This window comes from Aplysia californica, unplaced genomic scaffold, assembly GCF_000002075.1.
Source record: "Aplysia californica isolate F4 #8 unplaced genomic scaffold, AplCal3.0 scaffold00265, whole genome shotgun sequence".
NCBI classification, from domain to species: domain Eukaryota; kingdom Metazoa; phylum Mollusca; class Gastropoda; order Aplysiida; family Aplysiidae; genus Aplysia; species Aplysia californica.
This window is the reverse complement of record NW_004797535.1, coordinates 811,401-825,894: the sequence shown is the minus strand read 5'-3', so window position 1 is coordinate 825,894 and position 14,494 is coordinate 811,401. Positions and strand designations below refer to the sequence as shown.

Sequence of the window (14,494 nt, the reverse complement as noted above, 5' to 3'; positions counted from 1 at the left end):
ACACACACACACACACACACACACACACACACACACACACACACACACACAAATACATAGGCCTACAGAAAGTGAAGAGAGACAGAGGGGGTGAGTAACATAGGGAGAGGATAGCAGATCTCGAGAGAGAGTGACAGCTACGACTACAGAGAGATACAGAGAGCGACAGATTCTCACAGACATACACAAACAGACAAAAGCAGATAGATCGATCAGCACTTTACCCCTTGTACACAGAGCTCCCCAACTCTTATTAGATCTATGTAGTAGGCCCTATTAGGCCCTATTACATTTAATATACCGCACGGTAAGTCTTTTGATGCGTTGCAAGCTCATTATTTTATTTTAGCCCGTTTCTTTGATCACCTCCACTGTAAGGTCCTTTATCTAAATCCTGACGAATCTACACCAAAATCTGGAATATCCATCCACGTGAATGTGAAGAATGGCGGCGACAGCGCTGTGCAGAATACGCTTTGAAGAATATTTCGAGTAACATACATTTTGGTAAGACAGAGAAGAAATTTGAGGTTAGAATCTAGATCACTTTGTTTGAAATTTATTCTTAATAAACAGGCGATTGTACAAAAGCTCAAGATTTTAAAATCTAGATCTGCAATCGAAGTAACAAACCAAATTCACAAGTGTATCGATAATGGGGGAGTCTGGACAACCAGTCGCTAGGTCGGACACACCCACCTCCTCAACGCGAGACCCCTTTTGCCCCTCAAATGATGGTACTTCGTACTTCTCTCTGGAAGCAGTTTACAACGATGAGGGTGCTAGAAATGAGGTAGAAGTTTCGCTCGGTAATGTTGTAAATCTAGCTCCAAGTGATGATTACTCAGTTGCAGATTCTTTCTCGTATCCTCTGGAACATCTTTTAAGAAGTGGACAAGACAATGTTGATGTTCAGTGCTCTTTTGGTGGTGTAAATAATAACATGCCAAACATTGAAGAACCCCAGTCTGTTCAGATAGATCCTGTAGGTTTAAATTTTAGCCAGTACGGCCAAGAAAATGATTGTGGAATTACCTCTGGGGATGAAACAGATTGCAATCACAAGAAATATTCCGGTTGTCTGAAGAGAGATGCATTGCTTTTCGAGGACGACACTGATTGTGCTTTTCAAGAATTGGAATGGAAGCAGCAAGGAAGGAATTTAGTTTCACCAAGATGGGGTGTTCAAGACGAGTCAATGCTTTCAGGGCATGATGAAGTTCAAAGTGAGATAGCGCACTATTCAGCAGACAGTAATCAGTATTTGCTGAATTGTTCAAATTCAGTTGCTCACAGACAAAATCATGATTCCAAAGATTCACAGTCTCTTGACTTAAACTATGAGCCTACCAGGAAAATATCAACTCTGAATTCTTTCATGCCTGAAAGTACTAAAAGTCACCCTCAAGTATTATTCTCTGAGCGGAGACCTTATTCCTTAGGTGATAGCAGCTCAAAAAATGCCATTGCTGCTAGGGAAAACAGAATAAAAAAGAAGCAATATGTTTCTGGATTGGAAGAAAAAGTTAGCAAAATGGAAGTAGAAAACAAGAGTTTGCGACAAGAATGTGTAAAGAATAGGGACCTTCTAAGTTCATTACAGGAAGAAGTTGATTACTATCGGAGTGTCATTTCTAATCAGACAACTCTGTCTGCAGTACTAAAAAATGTATTAAAAACACCAGGAGTTCAGTTAACAACTTCATTTGTGCATGAAGATGTGAATTCCTTGAAGGAGCAAAGGCTTATATTAGAGGGTTCTAAGGGTGAACCATTGGTTCCAGTGAATAAAGGCGATAGTCTGTCTCAAAGTCATTCAAGTGTGGATTCAAGGGATCATCAAAGAAGAAAGGTTGGCACCGTCACTGACAAGAGGAAAAAAAATCTAAGGTCCATTTCAGGTGGGATGAAAACAAGAAGTATGAAGGATTTACCTACTTCGAAGAAGCGAAAAGAAATGTATTGTTCAAGACAAAGTTCTCACACTGGGTGCTCAGAGGATGATAATGAGGAGATTGGTGTAGATTCTGTAGATTCAATTAGTTCCACTCCTCATCGTCATTACTTTCCAGAACATGCAGAAACTGATGGCGATGCCACCAACACAGGAGGAATATGTCTGCACGTTTCCGGAAAAGCAGTGTCTGTGGAATTCTGCAGACACTGCAATGCAAGGGCAAAATTTTCTGTTTTGTCTGATCACTCTTACATAAAGAGTTGATGCCGTCCTAAGAGACAGATTATTCATCTCCTGAGGCTGTTCCTGTTCAAATCATTTTCAGCTGTGTAGATTGTTGTAGAAATTGATATTTTGTGAAACTGAAATTGAAAGAAAAAAACCATTACAGTAGTCTCCGCCTAAGATCCCACCGCTTACGGTCCCGGTTCGCTTAAGATCCCGCTGTTTTAGGAAAACAGAATTTTTACTATACAAAAGTCACCTCTAAGATCCCGCTCTGATTCACTCTGAAGGTCTACATTCGGCTAAGATCCCGCATTTCAGATCATAATTTGAGGAACAAAAACCCGGGCAGGCACAGCTGATCAACCAAGAGTGAAAAGTTGAGATCAATAAACTGTCCGTCGCGTCAAAGATCAGCCACTATCGTGAATGTGATCACATACAGGTTGTAAAACTCGATGAAGCGATACAATGCTTGCCCCAGACCGGATCACACCGGGGTGTGAACTGACCGACACATTTGTTTTCCCCACGCATCGCTCTCACACCTGAGCTCTCCCCCTAAACTTACATCACTCGCTGGGTGGGAAGGGCATACTAAGTTCGCTCCAGGCGGGATCACATTGAACTGTGAACTCTTCCCTGACCATTGAAGAAGTTGTCTCTACTCCCGAATTTGCGAGACAGACTGAATTTTAATTGGTGTGTTCACACCGTAATGGTGTGTAACGACAAAGGCGGTTGGGGGTGGGAGTGGGGGGAGGGACTCGGTCAGAGATGGAAAGCTACAAATTTTCGACAGGGAAGGGGGAGGGGCAACTGGATACGCATAGATCTTGAGACTCAGGGTAGGATAAAAAGTGAAAATGGCACGCCTCATGCCACTATGCACTGTGATAGGTCATCAAGGTTAACCACTCTCTCCTCGCCATACGTCATAAACCCAAAAAGTGGTCACGTCAGTTCATTTTAGAGTGGAGGGAGACCATTTTACCGATTGTGAACCTTAGCATGGGTCACCATAGATTCTTCCCTGGGTTCGTCGGTTAAGATCCCGGTTCGCCTAAGATCCCGCATTTCCTTGCTCCCGAGCACCGGGATCTTAGGCGGAGACTACTGTATAATGTGGCTGAAGGGTCTCAATGGTTTTTTAAAGCGTTGTTGTACTAAAAATTTTGCTGAAGTCTTTTCTTGCAGGTTTTTTGTAATTTTTACTTTGAGCTGAATAGAGAAAGACCTTGAGAGTAACTCTGTATTTAGTTTTAAGTAGGGGGCTGAACATTGTGATTATTATTATTTGAAGAAAGTGTACTTTATAGATTAGCGCGGAGTTCATGAATGAGTAAGTAAACCTAGATCTAGATCGAGATTTATTATAAAATTGAATGGTGCATCTTATTTTTTTTATGAACTCATCTCCGTTTTGACCTGGTGCAACACTGTGTGGTTATGATTTTGGAGTGTACTTTTTTTTTTCCTCATTCATGGGAAATGTTTTTGAGTCAGTTACTGTCTAACTTTAACATCACATAATTATCTATCTGTTTTTACAATACTTTTTTTCATTAGTCCTGTAGTGAATATCATGATCTTGCATTTTAGGTTTGATTACATACATGATGATGATGTGATTTGGTGGCCAGCACTTCAAAATGAGACGAATGCTGCAGGGCTTATTTAGAAATGATCAGACAAGGGTGTTTAGGTCAAATTTGCATTAATTTTGCTTGTACAAGTAGTGCAGTGCATCTTTCCATAAAGTTTGCTTTAAAGTCTTTCCTCAAGAGTATGGAAGTTTGAGTTGACTTGTTGGCTCAGTGCGGCTCAGTACCCTTTTTTTTTAGTTCAGAAGTATTTAATACTAGATCTAAGTCATTCTGTTTTCTCAGCTTAATCAGAAATTAGTATGAAATTACTTTGGGTGACATTTTTCCACCCATTTCATACCGGATTTTGATTTCAATTGTTACCAGTTCTCTCTCAATTTTCTGGTAAAATGTAATTCTTAGAGTCCTTTCCGTCTCAGTTTGAAGGGTTGCAAGACGTTCGTATTTTGTGGTTAAATAAGTTTGTTTACATTTTTCAGCTCAAGTGCTTGACATTGGAGTGGATGTCTTTTCATCACTTAAAAATAATGGTCTGTGAATTTCTTTGTTTTTGTTTGTGATGTTTTCTTGTTAGTGAAATGTAGTGTGTGCTTGTTTCTGTCATAGGCTGTTTGGCAGATTGTTTCTACGTTTAAGTTTTAAAACACTGCTTTGTTTAATATCATGTTCAACTGAGCTTTTATGAAAATTGTCTCTATGGATACACGTTTATTTATTTAGTTTGCATTAAGAATTCAAGTTCCATTTTATAATAATTCAGAGTAGAAAAAAAACATGATTTATTATTTCAAGTTTAGGGCTAGTTCTAGATGAGTGTGGGCTAAAGCAAAATATATAAATAAAATTAATTCTCAAGTTCAGAAAGCAAAGTTTTCATGCTCTCTCCAAATAGAAGAAAAATTTATATATTAACAGATTTGTCAAATCATCACAATTATATTATTGGTGCAATAGTGACTTTATTATTTATATTATCTTAAAAAATAACCAGCAATTTGTGGTATGGTACATTAGCCTTCAAGTCTCAACAAACAAGAGATTTTAAATACATACCGGTAATGTTTCTTTTCTTTCTTTAATTCTTTTATGACAATGAAGTCTACCTTTGACAATCGGTAAATATTGGCATATAATGTAAAGTGCCTTTCTGAATATATCGGAATATGAATGGAATTTTAAAAAAGAAATAAACATCAATTTTGTGACCGTGCCATCATATATCCAAGCTGCTCATATTTTGTTAAGTGTCTCTCTCCCCCCCCCCCCCCCCCCCCTCATTTGTTTTGTGTGTGAATTTGTAATCTCTGACTGTAAAATAGCCTGTAGTCTATTAAGTCTGTAGTGTATGAAGCCTGGTCCTCCGAACAGTTTTTGTTTCGAAAGCTGCGGAGGTCAAGGGCATTTCTATTGTAAAGATGCCTTTACTGTATCTTTATTATTATGCTGACCATCAGCCTTTTCATTTTTGGCTTTGGTCTTGTTGCCTAGGTCTTTATTAAAGGCTGACTGTAAAGGAGAATTGCCAATCCTTTTGTGTGCTTTTATCATGGAATATTGTATAAATTACTGCTACTGGCAGTTAATACCTGACCTTATTGCATCCTTTTGTATCTTCCGTGCGATGTGTATATATGCCAATCACATATATCATTACTGAGAACATGTGGCATTTCAATCATATTGTATTATTGTTCCTGGTTCTACTATTTTGACACAATTCTAACTCACTTTTTCGTCTTTCTCTCACAGGTGATGACCTCATCTTTACAACCTAGTCTGGTTGAGAAGCGATGAGTCAGCCTTTATGGCAGACATAGTATGTTTGTATTTGTCTTGGTTTGTTTGGAGTTCCTCTCACTGAGAATTCATCCAGTACAGGGGTCAGTCTTTTTTTTTTCAATCTTTCATGAGGTTGATATTTTTTATAGTTTATGCGACAATTTGTTGCATTTATTCAGTTACAGCAAATTTTTAAAAAAGACTAACCGTATTTCTCATGGGGCTGACCTCTTGGCTCTCCGGCCATAACTTGGCTGCTCACAAACTCCGGAAGTTGTGTCATTTTGTGCAGATTTGGTGATGAAAATTTTTGAACAGGCAAAATTGACTTCAGGACTTCCACTAGAAAAGAAAAATATTTTGACCGTTTGGCAGGTGAATAGTCCTAACTTGTAGTCCTTTCAATAAACCCTTATTGGAGTGAAATCAGCGTTAAGAATGAGGGATTGGCCATCAGGTTTTCGCCCGTAAAACATAAAAATTGTTTGAAGCGTTTGAATCAGGTGGGGGTGGGGGTGGGGGGGGGTGGGGGCTCCCCCTCCCCCTTGGGGGGTGGGGGGTGGGGGGCTCCCCCTTATAACTTATATTGACAGCCTCACTTACCAATGGTTTTAAAAGTTATCTTTAAAAGTTCTTTTCCCACAAGTTTTTTTTATATCTCTTTATTTTCAATTTTGAAAAATATTTCTGCTCCCTGAATGTGGCAGAAAATGGCAATACAAATTAATGAATGTGACACACAACTATAAGGGTTAGATCTTATAATCTATATTTTCCTTGATAATTATTATACTGGCTTGAAAAGTTCTCAAACATCCCTATATTTAGTAATGTTTTATGATAATGAGCGAAATCAAAAGACGTAATTTTGCCTCCATGCCTCCGTAGGACACCAAAGTAATAGTAGTTTTTCATCTAAACTATGTCAGTATTTCAGAAATCTCTTTGTTTTTGGTTAGGAAAATGATCATATTAAAGAACCGTAAAAGAATTATATCTCATTACAGTGGAACTTTGATTCTACGGAAGACCAGGATTCAACAAAAAGAGAAAGATTTCTCGTTTTTGTTTGTTTATAAATATCAACAAAATAAGTGGGATTCAACGAACATATAACTGAGCAAACTCTGATTCATCGAAATAGCAATGAACATTATCTTACACTCCATTCCAAAAGACCTTTGATCGCATTTGCACAGTGGATCATTACACGCCTATCCTATCCTATTGGGTACACCTTTTGCGTCCTGTCACATTTCCTTCTTTCACACAAACACATGCTTTGTCGACGCACTTTTAAGATATAAATTGTTTCAGTGTGTGCCAAGGTCGAGAGAGGTCGGTTGTGTGGCTGTAATTGCACATGTCTAAGAGAATTGGTGGGGGGGTATTCACAAGTGTTTCGGGTGTGAAAAGTCGGCAGAGATACAGACAGGTCACAGTCATAATCCACCCCTCCACCCAGATATTGGATAACGAAAGACTAGTCTAGACTTACATGTATCTATGTAATGAATTGTCTGCTGGTCTATGGAAACCTACATTGCAGTTTTCGAAGCCCTACATTGTGACTCATCATTTTTCTCGCATTGCCATAAAGAACACTCAGATTAAGCAAATTGGAAGGTCAGCCCCAACGACTTCGTTATAGCCGAATTTATTAGGTAGTGTCTTGGAAAAAATGGAAAAGCTGATCCCATTTATGTTTAGGGCTAGGGCTCAGTGAGTTAAAGCTATCCACAAAGAGTTTTACTTTTCCTTTCTGAAAAGTCATGGTAGTGGTAGCCGTGTTTTTCAGCATTGACTGAAGACTCCTGTCCTGGATGAAATCTGAAAATATCTATCAGGTAAGCTATATATGAGATGGAGCTCCTTTGTGAAAAAAGTTTTTCTTGTTTTACTGTTTTTGCACGCCAGCTGGTGACAATTTATGTTGCAACTTGATTTACGTTTTACAAGCCAAGGTTAGAACATACTTTCCTTTTTTTTGTCTTTCATGGCCACTGAAATCTAGATTTTTATCACATCTCCTAATCAAACTAGACATGATTTTTTGGGTAATAGGCGGGTTTTTGACTTAAGTGTTGGATGCCATTTTATGAAATCTTTAAGTTCTCACGAGTGGTTAACTCTTAAGCCCTGGTTACACTCAACGATAGATTGCATCAGATTCGTGGTTTGTGAGAACTGTCCGTTTTATCGAGCTGTGTAGTCTGTTTAGACGTTCCAATCCATCTTCCAGTTTTCTTTTGATCAGAGAGATTCCTAGTCATTGACTTGACTGCAGATGTGCAACGCACAGGGTGACCTTGATACACAACTTCACCATTGACGATCAACTAAATAATAAAATTGCTAAAATATACTTAATAACGCATCGAATCAGGTTCCTTTGCTTATTTTGAGACGCTGATTCCGAATATGAAATCAGTTTTTACCTGTGATACTTATTAAAAAAATTTTAAGCCCGAAGTTTAATCCTGCGCGGCAGCAAATTTTAAAGTGATTCTACATCACAGCGCATCTCGCTCAGATCTGGCCGTGATTGCACTGAAAATATTAAGCAGCGCTTGATTTCTGAGATTTTCTCGACCGAGTCTTCAAGCCATCGTTCAAACTTTGTACAATTTTGTGGTTACACCTGACGATTTGTCTCATGATCGATAGATCATTCAGTTTTTGTTCAATTTATCGTTGAGTGTAACCGGGGCTTTAGGTCAAGAAAGGTTTGCGAATAAATAGTTAATGCAAATGACCAACATTTAAATTTTGGGCTACGTCCATAAGCTTTTAATGACAAATATTGACATTGAAAGGTTTCTTTTCCCCATTTGATACTTTCGCTGCTATTTGATTATTTTGTTTATGAGTCTGTGAAGGTTTTATTGAGATGCGGTTCAGGATTCAGTCTTGGATCTAAAGGATCACCCAAATGTATTGCAACATCAAGGTTCATATATGTAGTAGGTGTACAAACAGTGGAAAATACCTCCACTACCATAATGGGTTCGGATGACTAATCTCTGCCTAAGATTTCACTGCTTGTGATCCTGGTTTGCTTAACAAGATCCGGATGTTTAAAGGAAAAATAATTTTTACAACAGAAAAAGTCACTCATAAGATCCCGATCTGAAGGGTTTTGTTTGGCTAAGGTCCTGCATTTCAGATCGGGATTTATGGAGCAGATACCCAGAGGTGGACACAGCTGATCAACCAAGCAGCGAAATTTTGCGATTATTGTACTTCCCACTACTTCACAGATATCCACTCTCGTGAATGCGACTACAGCTCCCGTTGCACGTCTTTATTATAAGGTACAATGTTTGCCTTAGATGGGACCATGCTGAGGTGTGAACTCGATGATGTGTTTGTTTTTCCCAAACATAACACTCACATCTGGGCTGTCTATTGGAACTTACATCACTCACTAGGTGGGTAGATTCTTGGGCCTACAAAGCCGCATCAGATGGGGTCACATCGACCTGTGTACTACTCGATGCTTGTTTCCCTCACCATTGCAGCAGTTGTTTTCATCTCTACACCCAAATTTGCTAGACGCACTGAATTTTGATTGGTGTGGTCACAACACAGCAGTGCATTACGACAGGCTAGGGAACTTGATCTGAGATAGAAGGCTGTAAACTTTGGATAGGTAAAGGGGAGGAGCAATAGGGTCGGTACCGGTATTAGTTTTGAGACTCATTAGATTTACAAGTAAAATTGGCATGCCTCATGCCATTGTGATTGGTCATGAATGTTGATCACTGTTTGCTTGCCATAAGTCATAAACTGACTACAGGGATCATGTCAGTACAATTCAAAGTTTTGGGAGACCATTTTAATTTTACTGATATTGGACTTGACCGTGAGTCACCATGGATTTTCCCCTTGGCATGTCGGCTACGGTTCCGTTCGCGTAAGATCTCGCATTTTCCTTGCTCCCAAGCACTGGGATCTTAGGCTGAGACTATTACAGTATTCTTTTTGATCCTTTTTTCTCTTTTTAGCTGTTTGTTCTACATGTTTGTAATGACAGAACACACAGAGCTGGGGTTTTGTATTTGGCCACACAGAACACTGAACTGAAGGAGGAATACTTCTGTAGCCTACTTGTCCTCACTGATAAAAAATACTTTGATTTTTCTAAAACCTGTTACTGTTAGTCAGTGATTGTTTTTCAATCAGCGTCTTATTACCCGAACTCCTGTGTTTTTACTCTAGGAACTGTTTAACCCGCTAGTGATGGTCTTATTTTAAGCTCAAAATTTCAAGTAAAGACCCCATTCAAGTAAAGACCCCATTCAAGTAAAGACCCCATGCATGTTAAAATGACGCATGTTTGGCTTCATTTTCTTAATAGACTTTGGGATTTACTGCAGTCCTGCCAGATGTTCCATTAAGATCAAAGTTCCCTGATTTTTTTTTTGTCTGTTGAAGGTCTCCGATGGGATGATATTCATAAAATCTTTTTTTTTTTTTTTTCCGTTTATATCTGATCATGTATGTCTTGTGGCAAATAACATAAGAATGCTCATTTTTTATTTGCAATATATGCATGACTCATAAAAATGATGTAAAAAAATGTAAACAAATTTTAAAATTATTGTCTACAACTTCTGAGGTTCTGGAGACTAATTTTATTTCCTAAACTGCTGGGGTTTTAAAAAAGAAGGAAATTTGGAGGAAAACAAAATCTACGTTTGGCTTTGGTCATGGAGTGATTGGTAGGTCTGCTATTGTACTTTCATCTACAACCATAATTTCTATATTTTAAAACTCCTCGATATTGGGTATGTATATACAAGGTATCCCAAAAGTCGTGCACATTCCTTAAAACCTTTTTCTTACTCAGGAATTGGCGATTTGAAGAGTACAGTGACCGTTGAGTGCCAATATTAAAGATGACCCCAGAAATATTTAGGCTTGCCTAAGATTGCTTTCTTGAGAGTTAATACCGGTTTTTCTGCTGAAGGAGCTCATTTTGAACATTTTGAAATAAATTAATGTCATCATTCTAGCTGTTTTTAAAGATAAAAATCAGGATGGTGTACGACTTTTGTAACATCTTTTATTGGGCTATGGCAGACTGGTTGGTAGTGTTGGTCTCACTGGCATCAAAATCTCCAATTTTGTATGCGTTCACCTTACCAGGGTCCTGATTCTTCATAATTGTGCTCACCGTGGGCTATGATATTCTCAAGATAAACAGTTTGCTCTTGTAGGATAGGTATAAAAATAAATATAACAATTTGTTTGCTTTTTGTTTTACCTTTTTTTGGTAGGGTCTAACTGCTTTTAGTTCTATAAGCAATAAGCAAGCTAAGGATAGGGCCTTAAGTTTTTAGACATAACAGAATACATTGTGTTGTAAGCAGTCCACTGAAGTCAGGTTGGGATCTTTTTGCACCAAAGACAAAAAACTAGTTTTTGTTGCGTTGTTCCTGTTACTATCAAGAATCATGAAAAGCACGAAAATTGCGAGCCTTGACCGTAGCATTTTAAACTGCGTTTTGATGATGTTGAAAGAGATTTTTTGACAGAGCTTTGGGAGGGTGCAAAAATTGAAAATTTTCAAAATTTGGATTTAAATTTAAGTGGATTGCTTGCGGCAACGATGTACTGTGGACTTCTAAAGAACATTCCATGGGTAGGCCTACATAGAAAATGCTTTTTCCCCTTTTTTTCCCCTAAGGGGACCTCAGTGCAGGTGACCTAAGTTTAAATCTTCAGGGGTTTATTTTTCAATGTTGTAGTTTGAGGAGTTTTTACAACTCTCCTCCCACTTCTGTCTTGTTGCTGGAGATTGATGTTGTATCGGAGGTCTCACTTACATGTATAACTTTATGATGTTGCAATATCATGTGCTGACATTCTTGCTTTTTTTGTTCAGCATTGAAATATTTCATGTTTGATCTTGTCCTGTGTATACACCAGGTGGTGTTTGGCCCTGATACGTGACCCAACTTTGCACTGCGCAGTGTACATGAATTTGAAATATAAGAACACTGACATTGTATGTGCACTGGTGCTCTCATACGATTGTTCTGAAATTTGTAAATCTAATTTAGATATAATGTAAATTATTGTAAATAGTGAATAAAGTAATTGAGCTCCTTTTCCAGAAGGATCAAGGAAACCTGAAACTTGTGTTGATCTATTCATTGGTAGTAGACCTGCACGTTTGGTTGTATTCTGAGTTTTCTCTTTCTCTGTTAGGAGGTTCATTTATTTACACGATGCTTGAATCATGTTCTCATCTTTTCTCCCTGTCTGCTTTTTTCCCTTTGAACAAACCTTTGTTTTTTTTCCTTCATGTTCATCCCCCCCCCAGATTGTTTGCAGTAGATTAGTAGGGCCTACTTATGGCGTCAGTGGTTTTGAGGTTAAAGCTGTCAAGTTCCCAACCCAGAGGCTAAGGGTTCAAATTTTTCCCTGCAGGGGCCCAACATTGTGTCCTTGGGAAAGACAACTTTCGCAGATTTTCTTCACTTCACCTTCACCTTGATGGGAACGGGTAGGCCTACCTGATTTGGTGAAAGATTTATCAGTTAGTTGATACATGCCATGCAGTGCTTGAACGCTTAATCGGCTGCTAACTTTGTATGCTTCCCGGGAAGCTGAGAATGTATGATCCGAGTTTTCTAGATCTGCTGAAATAATAGTTGTTGAATGCACAGAGAGCATTGTGCTTTATAAATTATATACAACTATGTTTTACTTTCTCCTGTCTCTGCACATCATGTGCACATAATACTACTACAGTTGTACTATGATATACCTCCATCCCTATCCTTTTTTCTCCTGTCTCTGCACATCATGTGCACATAATACTACTACAGTTGTACTATGATATTCCCCCATCCCTATCCTTTTTTCTCCTCTCTCTGCACATCATGTGCACATATTCCCCCATCCGTATCCCTTTTTCTCCTGTCTCTGCACATCATGTGCACATATTCCCCCATCCGTATCCTTTTTTCTCCTCTCTCTGCACATCATGTGCACATATTCCCCCATCCGTATCCCTTTTTCTCCTCTTTCTGCAACTCGAATTTTGTTGTAGGAAACTTTACTTTCTCCTATCTGTCGTGGGTGGTCAGTGGGTGCTCTGGTGTGGTTTGCTTCTTCTTTCCTATCATTCAAACATCTATCGTCTTTATCTCCCCTCCTTTTTTGTGTTTGTTTCTCTCTTGTAACACCTCTTTTTTTTTTTGTTGGTAAATGTTTTACGGGGCTCGCAACTGCATAGGACCATATGAGCGCGCCGGAAACACCAAACATTTTTAGTTGGTAAGAAATTTTGAATTTTGCCCAGGTGACGGCCGAAACCTACATTTATCGATTTTAGACCACCAAGGGATCTTTAACTTGCGCAAGTTGCATACGAACCCACCAAGATTTTTCGCCCTTGCCCAAGAAGGCTAGGTGTTGATCTTTCCTACCAGAAGATCAAGGGTGTGGCTGAAAGACAGCTGAAAGGAGCCAAGGAGTAGCAGTAGAATTTAGAAAGGCTGCAGAAAGAGTCAGGAGCCCCGAGGAGGGGGCAAAGGAGGTGATGGGGTGGGGACAGAAAGAGGAGACAAAAGCAGACGACAATATTGCAAGAGAGCAGGAAAGGAGGTGAAAGGAGACAATTTTAGAGTGTAGAAAATTGTCAGTCACTACCCGGTTTCGAACCCGGGACCTTTGAATGAGAGGCCACGAGAGCACCCTTGTAAACACCACTAATCTTCGGCACTTGTTATATTATGACCTTATTGTGTTGCAAGTGCTGTAGAACACTTTTATACTAAAACAAAATCCTATTTGTCGTGGGCCTGGGTGGTTGGCGAGTGCTCTGGTTTGGTTTGTTCCGATCCTTCTTTCCAACCATCCGTCTTGTCCTTATCTCTCCTTCTTTTCCTAATCTTCGGCACATACAGGTATTTAGTTTAGTTTTAGTAGAGGTTTTACGGCGCTCGCAACTGCATAAGGTCATATGAGCGCCAGAAGATTAGAACTGTTACAAGAGAGTAACAAACATAACAAAGATGAAGGGGAGACAGGTATGGGACCTACTGTCGATCACGCACATAGCGAACACGCACACATGGGGAAAAAATATACGCACGCCACAGAATTCTACACAAGTGTAGAATTCTGTGACGCACGCATATAGTCGCATTGTGCTCAGATTTACAGGTTCCAAAATCTGTATTTATGTAAATGTAGATCTACCACTTGTAGTGCAGATCTGTTACTGGTACGGTATATTTTTGTAGCTTTGAAACGCGCAAACAGCAAAATGGGTCCAGCTGATTTCACTGTGTAGGTATGGTACCATACTTGTACTAGATCTAGACAGGTTTGGGCTCCAACTCCTCCAAGTGCTGTAAAAGTAATAAGCGAGTCCTGTTATAACCGTTATCAAGAGAAACTACCAGTAGCATTGCACCTTCAATTTACTACAAGTACATGTATTTTATTCGATTACCGCAGATCTTTTTCCAGTGGGTGTTTTGCTTACACTTACACTGAGACGGATTCGATCAGTGACCCCAACACTATTGTTGGGGGGGGGGGGGGTATGTCACAGTGTGTGTTCGAAAGTTTGTGTTCAGGCAAGCGATCGTACAAACAGGCGAAATGTCTTGGTTGAGACAAATTTAAATAATTTTACGGATCGAAAGCAAGTTCATGCACTGCAAGATTTCTGTTGTATCCGAGTCTGCGCAAATTGAACCCTGTTATTGTTATAGCCAGGTTCATATTACTTACAATTAAAGAGGAAAAACAACAACGGGGACTTGATTTATCACTGTTTAAGTTCTTGTAGTAACAGAAGCTGTTATAAAGGGACTGGACTGTATGTACTGATCTCTTTTTTTCTTTTCAGCGTAAATGTAGAGGTAAGTTTAACGCTTCCATCGACACAATTTAGACCACA

The 14,494-nt window shown here is 39.1% G+C and overlaps 1 protein-coding gene and 1 long non-coding RNA gene across 2 annotated transcripts; both read left to right on the top strand.

Moving 5' to 3' along the window:
* Window positions 1-58: 58 nt before the first annotated feature.
* Window positions 59-5,913, top strand: LOC101845777. Its single transcript, XR_220588.3, has 3 exons — window positions 59-507; window positions 4,269-4,319; window positions 5,539-5,913. It is a non-coding gene; the product is annotated as an uncharacterized LOC101845777 (long non-coding RNA).
* Window positions 450-2,325, top strand: LOC106012118. Its single transcript, XM_013083979.2, has one exon. It carries the CDS (start codon window positions 656-658, stop codon window positions 2,219-2,221), a length of 1,566 nt encoding a protein of 521 aa, XP_012939433.1. The 5' UTR covers window positions 450-655; the 3' UTR covers window positions 2,222-2,325.
* Window positions 5,914-14,494: the final 8,581 nt, after the last annotated feature.

Excerpts from the sequence above, each read along its gene's own strand:
- LOC106012118 (XM_013083979.2), top strand. The coding sequence starts at position 656 with ATGGGGGAGTCTGGACAACCAGTCGCTAGGTCGGACACACCCACCTCC.